Source organism: Gopherus flavomarginatus, chromosome 12, assembly GCF_025201925.1.
Source record: "Gopherus flavomarginatus isolate rGopFla2 chromosome 12, rGopFla2.mat.asm, whole genome shotgun sequence".
NCBI lineage: Eukaryota > Metazoa > Chordata > Testudines > Testudinidae > Gopherus > Gopherus flavomarginatus.
The window spans coordinates 33117016-33132101 of NC_066628.1; the positions used below are offsets into that span (position 1 = coordinate 33117016).

Consider the following 15086-nt stretch of genomic DNA (forward strand, 5'->3'; position numbering starts at 1 on the left):
ATGCTCAGCACTTCCACTCAGCCTCCTATTGTGTATGCTTAAAAATAAGTAGATTTTTGCTAATATGGAAATAATGTTTTTCTTGCACTGGGGACCTCAAGTTATAACTTTGCTCAAGAAGGAACTAAATCTCAGGTCAGTTTCTGCTTTAGACTGTCCCTCAAGTGAAATATGCCACTTAGTTGTTTAATATATGTGAATTAACATAATCAAGAGATAATTTACTTTACCTAGGGATTCCGGGACCCAAACTTGACACATTAGATGGGTCTGATCCTAATGGCACAGCACTTTATAAAACTGAGACCCCTTTAAGGTTTCTTAAGTAGGCCACCTAAAATCACTAATTATTTTGGAAAATCTCTACTCTGGTTAAGTAACAGATATTTTGGTTGCTAGTTACGCTACTTATTTAATCACAGAATAAAGGGTTGTCTTATGTTGTTCCCTTATAAGTATCTTTAGTGTTCATCTTTCTTGTTCATCGGGTAATTCTGACAGCATGAGAATTGCATACCACTGAGGGGCCATACAGTATACACTATCTTTTGACTTTTTTCTGTCTGCATGATACTAGGCTGGACACCAAGAAGCGTTGCCTACTTGAATGTTAGTTGGTCTGAGCTGGTGAAATGGCTCACAGCATCCAGAGCCACTCCCTCTCAGGCTGTATGTTATATCATCAATATACTCAAATTTAATACAAAAATATACAAAGTTCAAATTCTAAAGAATTCCACCAAGTGCTGTCACGCTGTTTAGTAAACTGCTGCTGCTGCTGTCTTTGCTTCCTTTACCAGCTGTGCAGAATTTAATTATAAAATCTGTGTGGAAAAGAGTGCCTCCCTATCTCCAAAACTCCTGGTTAATAATGGTTCCTTTCAGAAGAGGCCTGTAACTTTGAGCCTGCCTCTCCATTTCCCTGCTACCGCCAGGCATACCCTGTTTTGAATTGATTAATAATGTGGATCACTTCACTCTTGTTCCCAGGACCCCATCCCTGCTTTAGTGTTTATAATTCCATGTATAGATTATCAATACTGAGACCCCCATTCCATTGCCCTCCCCAGTTGCTGATCATGTTCTGTGCTTCTGGTAAATATTTCTGATTTCCCAGTTACATGTAAAACAGCCAAAAATTACAGCCTATGCCTACCAGCTAGAAGCTGAGGAAAAGGCTCTTATAAATTGGCAATGTTTATCCTTTGCAGCTCAGAATGTAATATTTACATTAAAAAAGTGGCTGTAGCTTTTTTTCTAGAATAGTACAGAAAAAGGTCTTGGCCTCTCAGACAACGGGATTGGTAACTAAACCCCTAAGACCCAGATTTTCAAGAGACATTTTGCACTGTCAGTTCCTCGTAGAAAGATGAAATGGTTCAATTTTTATACTCACCCCACTGATCTACAGGTGACTGCACAAAAGATCTCTAAGTGCCTATTATTTAAAAACAGATTGAGTACTGAGCTCTTTTGAAAATCTCTCTCTAAATGGCCATTTTAAATCCAGCCTGCTTTAGTAGTGGCTTTGTTTTGATCTCACGCCAATTAGCAGCATCCCTAACTATCATGCTGCTGCAGACTGGTGTCTATTCATTGAAATTCAATTGTGACCAGACTTCATAATCTCAGCAAAGCTAAAAATTTTGAGAGCTATGGATACCAAGTTTGTCACTCATATCGGTAGGTCCTGTTATCCATTGGGTACTTTGTCCTATCATTTTCCATGTCGTATCTGTTCTGTGGATTAATACAGGGTTTTGTGCTGCATGGCGGTGAAGCCAACCCCATTTTGGGAGTATTATCTTTAAGAGCCAATGCTGAGGTTCATAGCACAGAGAATATTTCTCATTTGAGTTTCATGACTCTTTTTTTTTTTAATGTTGGTTTAATATTTTTATACCACAATCTTTATAAAACTAAAGCTTCTGATAGTGTGGCAATTCCATGGGAACTTTATCCATTTTGACCTTCATCCACAGCTCACACTTCTACCTCGGAACATACTGTATAGCAAATCTTCAACAACAACAAAAAAGTCCCATGCTAAGAATGGGAGTATAAGGATGAGAGTTGGTAATGAAACAGAAGTAGTATCGGGGTGTTTTTAATCTACTTGAAAAGAAAAGGAGCCATGTCAGGTTTATACAGCCACCTGCCAAACTGGGCTGCAAAGTTATTCTTACAGTCAATTATTATCTTCAGCAGGTACAATTCAAAGAGTGCTTATACTACTCACTGTGTGTTTCCAGTAAAAGTATTTTCTAGATTCTAGTAATAAGGTGCTCTCTAAAGGACTAGTTGGTTAATCATACATGGTACAGCTGAAGATTTTGTCTGATTTTGTTATAAGTGGAAATGGTCTACAGCCATGACTAACTCTAAAGTGCCAAGTCTAAACATTTTAATAATCTTTTTAGTTTTTTTTCTGATTGATGTATTACTATCCATCTTAATTTAAAATGAATGAATTCACCCTTTTGTGGGGAAGGAGGTCCTGTTTTGTTACTAGTAATGAACTATTCTGTCTTGATTTGGGCCAGTGCCAAATGTTGCTATATGAACAGTAATGGTCTAAAGGGATCTTGACATGTACACCCTTAATCAGTGGGAATTTGAGATATAGTGGCAACTTGAGTCTAGCCCATACACCAGTTTCCAAACTTTTTGAAATGCACCCCCAGAATTACAATTTTTGGTTGCACCACCCCCAACCCAGACAAAAAGAGATGAGTCAGGGGATGAAGGTTGCACTCCCTCCTCAGGCCCTGCTGTGCTGGGCTGAAGTCCAAGCTGCAGGTCATGGCTGCTCACCCCCTGGAATGTTCCTCTGGGGATGCCCCCCCCAGTTTGAAAACCTCTGTTGGATAAGCTCCACAGCCACTTTCTGTAAGGAGTGGCATTTGAGGTGTGAGCCATTCCTACACCTGTGACGGTAGGGTCTCAAGGGTAGTAGGCCACTTCTTTGCAGTGTGTATGTACTTGAGATATAGCCCTAAGTCATTCTGGTATGAATATTAACAAAAGCTAGTTTCTGGGCTTGCTCACTTGTGCAAAATTGAAAATCATGCCACCCTAGCAGTTGGCTATTTCTCCTTCCCTTCTGCTTCAGGAAGAGAACAATTTAATACACTTGTCACAAATAATTCATATATTTACCTTCCCTTGTGAATCTAGAGAAAGAATTAGTATGCTTGCTGTATAAACCCAGTCAAAAGAGCCTGGCTAGCTTTTTGTTTGTTCTTCTACTGTTGTATGTCACATAAGCGAAAAAATCAGTTTCCACACATCCCTCTGTTAGAGCAGAGCATGCTGCAAGTGCTTATAGTGGAATAAAAGTGAATGACAGGGTAGAGGTAGGTTTTATCAACATCAAATGCAGTTAACTTATGGCTTTTTATGGTTGGCCTTTCTGTAGGGGGAAAAAAAAATCAGCTGTTGTATCATTTCTTATTAAGTGCCTCTTTATGGAGAATGACTGGTTGCAATTTTGGTTTTGAAAATGCGGAATGAATTGATACACTCTGTACAGAGGATAATGTAGTTCATCACTTTGTGTCCTGTGCTTGCACCCAGAAAAACAATGGACTGTCTATTTTCAAGTGATGTCACACCAGTTGCAAATTGCTAATGGTAGCCTCAGTTAACAGTGGCTATTTCTCATCCACTGTCAGATCACTATGTTACCAACGCTAGAGTCATGGCTTGGTGAGCCCTAGGTTATTGTTTCAATTACCTGTGCAGATACAACTATACAGTTAATTTTTTTTAAAAGTGATAGTGCTGCATGTATACCACAGATAAACTCAGTATTGGTGTATGCAAACCACTTGTTTGTTTTAGTATGTTGTAATGCTTGTTTTGTGGAATTAATTTTTGAACATTAAGCTCAAAGCAAGCAAGTTTAGCAGGTGTTAGTTTTGCATGAGAGCTGGCCAGATTCTTGGATATGCGAGCACTTTTATGTGGATGTTAAGTAAGTTAATTGGAGAACGGCAGCTTATCACAACAAACAAGGGTTTTTTAAATTGAACAAATGTTCATAAAGAACCATCTCTGATATTCAAAGTGAATAATAAATGTGGTTATTCTACCTCATAACCATGCCATTTATAGCATCTCTGAATTTGGCTCTTCATGCTCAGAAACTGGCATAATGCACACATGAAGGGGGTGGAGTTTCCATGAAACAACAAATAAAAAGGTTTACCTGTACTACCCTGTCAAGTCTTAATGTAACCTGCAATCACTGATCTATTTTAGAGGCAATGTGCTAGCTGATAACGGATGATTGATTTTTAAAAATGTCCAACAGTAAGGGCAGTGGCTGAAGTACTGACTAGTCACCTCTGTACTCTGCATTTGGAAAGTTGAGGTTCTGCTTGATATCTCTTGAATTCTACCTTATAAACACAAAGTCACCACTCATTTACACTAGTCGACAGTCTCCGTTCTGGGTAAGGTCAAAGCCTAAAATAAACAAAGATTGTCTGCTCTTGCTTGTAGATTATAAGTCAGGGTTGAAGGCAATAAAAGAACAGTTTATTGAGAGAGGTATTACCATTAAGCATTACCACTCTGAGCTGTTACATTATCTTAAATATTTGTCTTGACCACACGCATTAGTCACAACTGAAAATGAATAATACACAAGTACAAGCTCAATGATTTTAGAGGAGAGACACTAAGTCAGGTTTACTGAGGGGAATGCAAGATATTGGCATTCAAAAGCAGCTCAGTTATGACAAAGATCATGAGGACAAACTGCCATCTTGTGGCTACAGATGACAAATTTACGAATTGAAAACATAATGGACCTTTGTTGCCTTCTTTATATTGTGGTCGGAGATACTGACAGATAAACAGCCTGCTTTTTCAGTGGCATATCTTGTGGGATGCTTTTGAACACGTGCATTTACTCTTTACGTTAATTTTGTTAATCATATTTTGTAGCTCAGTCTCAAACTCCAGTTTATCAAGATGCAGCAGCACAGATCACTTCCTCCTTCATGACGCAAGTGCCAGAGAGCTTCAGTTTTCAAAGCAACAGAGAACACCGACTGCTTTACTATGCTGCACTCTACATACAGGAAACAAAAAAAGAAGAACTTACGAAATTCCTTTTAGGTAGGGTACTCAGCTACTTTTAATCCAGCTAGTAACTGAATTCATGTTATCAACCAAAGCAAACTAAAGGAAAATAGGACTTTACGTTATAAAAGTGAATTGTATTTTAACAGATGGTAAATATCACAACTGCTAGATTTAAAAAAAGATTTAGTTGAATCAACATTTAAAATATTATTCATCTGACACATTTTGCAAAAGGATAAATAAAGTTCAAGTGGCTTGTAAAATGAAAATATTCAAATGTTATGCCTGGTTTATCTAATCAAGTTTATTTTCCTCTACTTTTATGAAGCGAGCTCTCAGAATGTGCTCTGTATTTTTTCTCATACACCCTTCCCTATCCCTACTGAAAAGTGGTTGTATTACTAGTGGAGGAGTTTCACACCAGTGAAATCCAGTGACACAGAGTAGTTGCAGGTGGGATTGTCATTCTTTAATACTAGCAAAAATGAAAATAGCCTTGCAGTTTACTTGAAAACTTCTAAGTGTTTAATTAGCATTACTAGAAAACATGCAGAAGAAATAGTAAAGCACCAAATTCTGCCCTGAAACCTTAAAGACTTTGATGGGATACCAAAGGAAAGATTTGCATTACAGTATTTGCAATAATTTTTTCACACATATGCACATACACATTTATATATATATATGTAGGTGCATCAGATTATCTTGTTTATATCAAAGGATTTACTTTTCTTTCCAATCTTTCATCTAAGTCTGCAAATTTTAAGAATAAAACTCACCTGGCTCTCAAAGACAATTTTCTTATTTATACCCTCTACATTTTGAAATGCTTAATCATAAAACTGAGGAAACAAAGAGCAGTCAACACTGCTAGTAAAACAAGATTCTTAAACTCCCACTTCATTAAAACACCAGCTCTCACAAGTTTAGCTTTCACTTTAAACAAGAGTGATTTGCTAGATGAGAACTTTAAGAATGTTTCTTTATCCAGTTTACAAAATTATCTGTTCCAGTTGCTGTACAAATTGACTAACTGTAAATCAAGGAAGTAAGAATCACTTCAGCAGCTGGTTTTCTTGGCCCTTTTACTATCAGTGTTTTCAGAACAAAACAAATAATCACGTAACACATTAAGTCACAAAACCAGTTATTTCCTTTCTGAACCTGGCTGCTTACAGCTCAACACAGTTGGGTTGTATGTCTACTTACAAACACCAGAGGCAGTTAAGTCTTATCTGATGTTCCAGGGCTTGGCCACAACCCTTCCACCAGTATGAATACCTCCAAAACTATAGGGGGAAATGCTGCATTTTAAGAAAGAGCTTAGGTATAAATTAACAGCAAATCCTTACTTTCCACAGTTTGCTCCATTTTAACACATTTCCCCCAGTCTGGGGCACAGAGAGCAATAAAGAAGAATTAATAGGGACTGAATGACAAATGGGACAGAAGAATGTTACCCTTTCCCAAAAGTAAGTAGTGTTAATCTATTTTAAATCCACAGCTGAGGTCATGCTCCTGCTGACATTTTCTTCTGAAGAAGAATGAAGGGCCGAGCATGCGAGGTGTTGATGGATGACCAGGTAGCCATTTTACAGATTTTTGTTCTTGCTGCTGACTGTGGAAGCGTTGAGTATGCTCCAACCTCTTCTGCTGATGAATGTGCTTCAGCAACAGTATTTAATCTAGCTAAGAATGGATAATTTTAGATACTTTCAAGCACATGCATGTAACTTACAGCGAAAGAATAAAAATGATGTTTTACTAAGCTAATTGAGTCTACTAAGGAATACTTGAACTGCTCTTCTCAGATCTGCCATATGCAGTGCTTTTATTTTTCCCAAAGTCTCAACACCAGAAGAAAAAGAATTACCCTAGAGTCATCTGTACTCAAGATTAAGACCAGCCTTGTCTTCACAGAAGATGCATTATGGGTAGTATTTGAGAATGAAGATTTTGAAAACTCTTCTAGCTCACGTGGTTGCAACGAAGAAGCATATCGTTATGGAAAAGGAATAAAATGCCATAAGTTTGATTGTAAGAGTCTTTGCATTGTAGGCAGATTCTAGCTAGGGAAGAGGTTTGACTGCTGGTTGGACACATATGCTACTCTATGGAACCTCAATACCATTTGGTGATGTACCTAGAAATGTAGATGAGCTAGTGTGTTGAATGCAAAGTGATTGCTGAAATGCAATAGAAAGAGGTTGCAGGCCTCCTCTAGGCCATCCTCTAAAAAAAGTGGTTCTCAACCAGGGGTATGCAGAGGTCTTCTAGGGGATAGGTACATCAGCTCATCTTGGTATTTGCCTAGTTTTACAACAGGCTAGATAAAAAGCACTACCGAAGTCAGTGCAAACTAAAATTTCATAGAGACAATGACTTGTTAACGCTGCTCTATATTCTGTATACTGAAATGTAAGTACAATATTTATATTCCAAATGATTTATTTTATAATTATATGGTAAAAATGAGAAAGTAAGCAATTTTTCAGTAATAGGGGGCTGTGATGATTTTGTGAACAAGTAATTTTTAAGTACGCAAGACAAATCAGATTCCTGAAAGGAGTATGGTAGTCTGGAAAGATTGAGAGTGACAGAATTTCATCTCAAGTCTCTCACAGGCAAAAGAGATGGAGAACCTGCAAGTCTTAAAAACCTAGCTGTCTGCAATGCAATGCAGCATACAGCTCTGGTGAAGGAAATCCTGCCAATTGGGAAAATGGAGGGGAGACCTCTGTGGAAGCTCAACCAGGTCTGGGTATCCCAGCATTCTTGGTGTCCCCTGATCTTCTCAATAGTTGCAGTGGGGAGAGGAGAGATTTGACCATCTGTGAACTAGAAACTAGTCCCAGCAATTTTTGGTCTGCTTCCCTGAGGAAGAACTCCACCTTTACATTTTGGCTGGATTATTTTTGTTCAGAACCATTAGCTATACTACTTCAAGTATATGTCCCAATACATGCTCCACTCTATTTGAGAATCTCACTGGAATATGGAGGTAAATTTCTGCTAGATCTTCCAGAAAGACTACAGTAGTCCTGAAATTTGTTGTTTTCATCAGGCTGTTCATACTCTTGCAGTCCAAGACTCTTCGTAATACCTTTCTTCACTGATGATGATGGAAGAGAGTACTGGAAGTGCCTAAGGGACAAGCTCTGTTGCTTTTGGTGTGGTTTGTTTCTCAGCTGTTTTCATCTGGAGCTTCAGGCTCTGCAGCTTCTATTCATCTTACACTATCATCTCTCTGAACTGGATTGGAATCTGATGCCTGCAACACAGGATTCCTAACCTGCATTCTGTTTTTTAAGGGAAGCAGGCCCTATCGCAGTCACTCTGTTCAGATTGGAAGAAGAGTTCCATAAAATCCAAACTCTGAGCCAGGCGGTTTCTCCTGGAACAGGAAGAATCTCTACTCTGTTACTTTTGCTGTGAGTAGGTCTGAAATGAGATTCTGCCCCCATCTGTCTCTGACCTTACAGGAGTAGGAAACGAATACTTTGTTCATATAATATGTTACCATCTTATCAAGCTTCTCCATGAATGGGATTACAACTAAAATACAGATAAATTTTACACTTGTCAGGGCTTAAGTCAGAGTTAGGGCCAGGACAACAGAGTCCATGCATCCTCTTTTTAGGAATGCAGCAGCTACAGGTATTTCTTTAGGTATCGGTGAGTTGTTCTTTGTTCTGAGGGCAGAGGTTTTTAATTCATCACAGCAGGACACCGTAGCACTAGCAAGCATGTACTTCCTAGTGACAATAGGGCTGCTGAAGAGGCTGTGAAGTCTGTTCTAAGAATGGCATCTATCTTTGTGCCTGCACCATCCTTTAGTAAGAAAACTCCCTCTGCAGGAATTACCTGTTGCATCAAGTTTAGACAGTGAAGAGTGCAGCTTTAGGGGGCCTTGTAGAATTTCATGGCCTGCCACCTGAACCATTTTCCATGCCTCCCTAACAAATTGCATGAAGGAGGAATGAAGGGGGGAGGACAAGTGTATTTAATATTTGTCCTTGGTTCTATTTAGCCTGCTTATCCTGGTGGCCAACATCTTCCTCCCCATTGTCTGACATATCTGGAGGAAAAGAACCTCTCTCATGCTTCTGTAGCTTAGGGTCACAGTGATCAAAACAGAGTTCTCCTCCTGTGGAGAATGAGCTGTACTCAAAACTGTGCTGGCTTCATGCTGCATACTTCTGCAAATCTGGCCCATCATGTGTACATTAAACTGAGTAAGGAAATTCTTTCCTAAGATTACATGTCGTCACTTCTCAGGAGTGCTTTATTTATTATTAGGTTTTAGAATATAACTTTCCTGTCCTAAATGCAGAATCAATTTATAGGAAGTCACATAAGTCATGGAATTTTAGTTTTGCTATTAAATTTGAAGGGGAAATTCTTACCATTCTTTTCCACAAAACACAGACACACACACTGTACACACAGGCATCTGTGCTACATTATTTCATGCTTGCATTGTCTCAGTAAGTTGAGCTTTACACCAGAAGTCTGGAATGTTTTCAAGGAATGGGATTGGAGGGTTTTATAAAAACTGTTTTAGACAATTCCATACATTCTGTACTTATGTCTTAGGCTTGTAGCACAATCCCATGGGTCTTGGATTTCTAGATGTCATTAACAAGTACAGAATATTTAGTAAAATAACTGATGCTTTTAATTTTATTTCTTCAGGAAAATTCTATAGCAAAAACTCCAAACTCTACCTTGGACACTAGTTGCGGTTTCGGCACTTTCATTAGGTCACAGAGATAGTTGCGCTTCTCTCTCACCAGTGGTAATTCAGCATCCCTATAAGGGAAGATAAGAGAATTCCTTTTAATGTTCATGCTTTCAGTCCATCAAGAAAGAAAATAATTTTTGGAACTGAATTTGTAATATGCAATGAAAAGAAAAGCCTAATAAACAGTTTGACAATACTATTTACTGTTTAACTGTATTCTTAATACAGTATCCTTTCAAAGTATAGTGAAACATTTACTCTTAATAAATTCTGATTTGATTGATACAAAAAAGTATAACATTTTTACTGCACTGCATTAAACCAGAGGACTCTTAACAGTATGTCTCCTAGAAGTGTCATTCTCCTTAAATGATTATTCGATACTGAAGGTATTTCCGAGCCTAAAATAAAGGGAAACCTTTGGTACCTCTGACACAATCCTGTACATAATTTTGATTTTATAAAGGTAGCTATGGTATATGGAGCCTCACACCCAGTGACTTAATTCTCTGGGGAGAACAAAACTGATTCCAGTATTACAGAAAAGGGTGCACACAATCTAAATGTTGAATACCTCTGGCCTTTTTCAAAGACTTGACAACTTTGGCAAGTTGCAAACTTGCTTTGAGCCAAAACAAAAGGAACATTTTGTTATATTATAAATTAAACAATTGTACACTAAACTCACGGTAGTTCTAACAGGGAGAATATTTCAAACATGCGTATCCTGGTTATTATTTTTACCAAATATTTGAGGCTGGTTCAGCTTCCTGATGTCAACACAAATTTATTTTAATTCAGAAGTATAAAGTTATTCCTGTAGTACCCAGAGAGTTTGAGAATTTTAACATACTCTTAATGATCCCCTGCAAGGTGTCATAAGTCTTCTTTAATAAACATTACATTCTTCAACTGCTTTATCAACAAGTCTCCCCAGGTGAAACAAGCACACACCAACTAATCTAGAACTCTATCTTAAATCTCAAAGTATTAGACTTATATTTGAATTTGGGGTGTACACTAAGCACTGGGCCAACAGAGAATAGAACAGGTAGCCACACAATTTTAGTGAGTACAGAGCAGGGTTCTGATGGCTGACTAATTTAAGACTAGGCCTGTAACAACCATATTTTCTGCAATGATTTTGATTTAAATATTACTCTTTTAGTTTGATTACTTCAGTGACAAATTAATAAAGGGGAATCTACAATATAAACAACACGGTTCTCAAACCAGTTGCTTGTCTCAGCGTTATTTCTGTATATGACATAGCAACAGCCACTGCTCCCTCCCTTCTTCACAATTTATGGAGATGAAAGAGGGATTTCATGCCAAAATAGCTAAACAATCTTTAACTTTCTGAGTGAATACTGAAAGATATTAACTCAAGAGGAGCAATTTCAAAAGTTTTTGGAAACAAATTATTTTAACTATAGAGTTCAAGTGGTAATTTAGCCAAAGACATAAGACTGAAAAGAAATAGATTCTGCAAATCTGAGAAAAGCTCATATAGTTGTTCTAATTCAGCACTGAAAGATTAAGAAAAGTAGTAGCAGCCAATCATTATACTTACAGCTTTTAAACACTGACACATCATTTGATCACCAGTCAGGAATTTCAGAGCAGAATGAGATTAAACTGTGGCATAAAATAATTCCCCAGAGTTTCAGATCCAGCACCCTTTAGCTTGCCAAAAACAAGCTGTGCAAACTGAAAACTACTTAAGTTCATGCAGAACAATTATCCAAAATCAGTGACTAACGCCACTGTGTTTTTACATGGCTTCAGAGAAACTGTGAAAGAGTGCCCTAAGTATACTTATTCCTTGAAGACATCAGAATTCACTAAAATGGGAGAGTTCGGAAATGTTTAAGTCATGAACACATCTATTGTAATGCAATGATGAGAACATTACTTGTTGCATTCACAGAACTAAGGAAAAGGGCATCAAATGGTACTCAAATTAGTTCATTTGCTTTATCTTTTAAGCAGTGACACCTTTAAAACACCTATCCTGCACCCTCTGTGGATCTAGAACTATATAGTCAGAGCCTCTCTCTCTCTCCCCCCTAGTGATTAATATTTCAGGCTCATAAAAGCTGTGAAAATATGAACATTTAAGCATAAATATAATCAGCAGTTCTTACAGCATTCAGTTTTCTGTCATATGTTTCTATTCTGTTATTTTATTGCAGTGGTTCTCAAACTTTTGTACTGGTGACTCCTATCACATAGGAAGCCTGAGACCGACCCCCCTTATAAATTAAAAGCACTTTTTTATATATTTAACACCATTATAAATGCTGGAGGCAAAGCAGGGTTTGGGTTGGAGACTGATAGCTTGTGATCCCCTCTCCCCCCGTAATACCCTCATGACTCCCTGAGTGGTCCCAACCCCCAGTTTGAGAGCCCCTTTTTTATTGTGTGTAAGACCACTGCTAGAAGTCCCCTTTTTTCACCACTAGGTGAATTTCAAGTGAAAGACTTTACTACCTTTGGGTCAGTGATAACCCACTGCACCTGGCATGGACAAGACAATGTTGCCATTACAGCAGAGCATTTGATACAAGAGTTCCTCTAATAGAGTAACAGAAATGACTCAAAATCCTGGCAAGGAGTTGTGGTACATTCAGCTATATTAATTCACGAGTGCATGCAAGGCCTTCTTTCCAGAAGAGATTTAATGACAAAGAGAACAGAAGGTAGTTTAAATTATATTATTAATGCAGTTACTTAATTGATACTACAATATGAAAGTTCCACTGGGGAATGTCAGACTCTTCTATTTCAAAATATTTGTTTGAAGGAGGTTTCAACATTTCTGAAGCCTATATTTCAGGGGTTGGCAACCTCTGGCATATGGCTCGCCAGAGTGAGCACCCTGGTGTGCCGGGCCAGTTTGTCTCCCCAAACATTTTCTTTTTTGTAGCACAAAGAACTTCCAGGATTTCCTCCCTTTCTTCTTTATTAGAAATTATGGGCATTTTAGTAAACACCATTGAACCAGTAAAACTAAAACTCCTAACACCTTTATTTACCACCAATATGTAATATACAATAGACAAGCTTTCAGGGCAGGAAGGTCCCTTTCAGCAACACCCTTTCTGGCCTAAAAAACTTGTCTAAACTTGTATAAAGCGATAAGTGGATCTTGTTACAGATATCACATTGTTTACAGTTCCTTTTCCACTTTTCCTCATGAACAAATATTTTATAGATATGAGAATTATTAAAATTGGCTTTATTATTAAACATTTCTCTGACAATGAATTCACTCACCAGTTGGTGTCACTAAGTACTGTCATGACCTCATCCAGAATATCGGGATCGACAATATCACTGTAGGTTATCAACATTTCATACACTTGACTGGCTGTTGTTTTCCTTATCTACAGAGAAGGCAGAGAGATAAATTTTAGTTGCTGAAAACAGTGAAATTATCCAGACTGCTACATGAGAGCAACATGTTAGTTACAGTTGTATAAATGTTCAGAATGCAGAGCTGGGAGTGATATTCCCAAGTCTGCCAGTGATATGCTGTGGAACCTGGGGAAATGACTTCACCTCCTTGCTGTAATTTGCATATCTATCAAATTGATATTCTAGCATTTCTTCTGTATCTCAAAGAAGTGTTGTGAGTGTAATGCTTATTAAATGTATCATTTATTCAGAGATGGCTATTTGGTGATTTATGTTCCATTTTAATACTTTGAGCTCCTCAAATGGAAGATGCTAAAGAATTGCAATGTGCTTTACAAATAGCACCCTCATAACAAATCTATGAGGCAGAGAAGTACATCCCTGATTTTACAGACTGGAATGCCAAAGTAGAGAGAGATGAGTCAGACAGGGATTTTTCTTGGCATAACTAGCAATATAATTTGGATTTTCGTATGAAAATGTCTTATTAGTATCCCCTGTAGTTCCCCAAAATGTGGCTTAAAATTCTGAGTATTATATTCTATAGATGCATACTCACTTACTCATTGTAGAATATATCATGTTCATGCAATGTTGTAGGTCACTACTGTACAGACAGATATACTTACTTTTACGGCACCCAAAAAAAAAAAAAAAAAAAAAAAAGGTTCATATCATTATTTGCCTTCTATTCTGTGCTGGTATATACTAAGTTGTGGACAAATTAGCCAAATACACAGCCAACAGCCTAGAAGACAATACATTTTTAGATAATCTAACTGTTCAGAACCATAAATACCTTATTTTCTACTACAGAAGACGGGGAACCTCCCAGCTTGTTTAGAAGTAATTATTGTAATAGGTGATGCTTCCCAATCTGCTCCATCCAGTATCTATTCAACACACACTGCCATGCTTCATCAATGAAATCCAAGCATTGATTAAGGCACCTGGAGATCCCTATAACAGCTAGTCCTTATCTCCTGGTATGTGTAAGGTCCAAATGACTCCCTTTATGCCAGCACGGTTCCTCATCCATCTACTCTGGCACCTCTCAGGGCAGAGAACAAAAACGGAAGGATGCAATTTGAAAGAAATTTGAATTTCTTCACTTTTGACTTGCGTAACAACCTCAGTGTTTAAGCAGAGGGATTTCTGCACTTACTTGCTTATTTAAATATTGACTAACTAGAGGCCACAAAATACTGTCTCGTGGGAATATGGAAGTGTTATTGCAATACGCTACTCTGGTGTACATGTAAATACCTGTTTAAAACATTTTAAAATCGTATATTATTTACACAACAGATTATAATGACGCCTTTACAACTGTTATATCACCATATTCTGTGTACTGTCAATATAGATTTTGGAAGGTACATTAAGCATACATAGTAATATTACTTATAAAAACTACTTCCTGTGCAAACACAGTAGGAAGCTTTGTATGTTAAATGATTCAGATGACTGTATTTCTGAGAATAGCAACAGTAATTAAATTTCTTTTTCAAAATCTAAGCCACTTTGGAGTTATGAGACACAAAATTACACTTGATTATTATTAACCTGATCAATTTAAAACGGTCTAAACTGATTCTTTTTTTTTTTTTAGATCACTCTGGGTTTAAAATTTTGTAAGCTAAATTTCAGCCTACATTCAATTTTTACTGCTAAGTATTGTTTGGTGGTGTGTTTTTTTTAAACACCCTTTATTTATGTTTCAAAAGGAGTTTGAAAATATATTATAGCACCCCAATTCAGCAAATTACCTAAAGCAGGTACTTAACTGTAAGTACATGAGTAGTTCTACTCAATGCCAATGGGACTA

The 15086-nt window shown here is 37.5% G+C and overlaps 2 protein-coding genes across 5 annotated transcripts in view; one reads left to right on the forward strand and one right to left on the reverse strand.

The window, feature by feature from the left end:
* Positions 1-6867, forward strand: part of B3GNTL1 (UDP-GlcNAc:betaGal beta-1,3-N-acetylglucosaminyltransferase like 1) — a 313585-nt gene extending 306718 nt beyond the window's left edge. For 2 of the 4 annotated variants that reach the window (XM_050919450.1, XM_050919451.1), the window contains exon 9: positions 4954-5048. The gene's annotated coding sequence lies outside the window, so the exon portion shown is untranslated. Of the gene's footprint in view, positions 1-577; positions 670-4953; positions 5128-6598 lie in introns of those variants that run through there. The other 2 variants (XM_050919448.1, XM_050919449.1) reach the window with 2 other exon arrangements.
* TBCD (tubulin folding cofactor D) overlaps positions 4521-15086 on the reverse strand; it is a 160995-nt gene continuing 150429 nt past the window's right edge. Inside the window, 3 exon segments of the mRNA XM_050919182.1 lie at positions 4521-5080; positions 9822-9906; positions 13118-13227. Coding sequence (XP_050775139.1) covers positions 5069-5080; positions 9822-9906; positions 13118-13227 — 207 coding nt within the window. The 3' untranslated portion in view covers positions 4521-5068.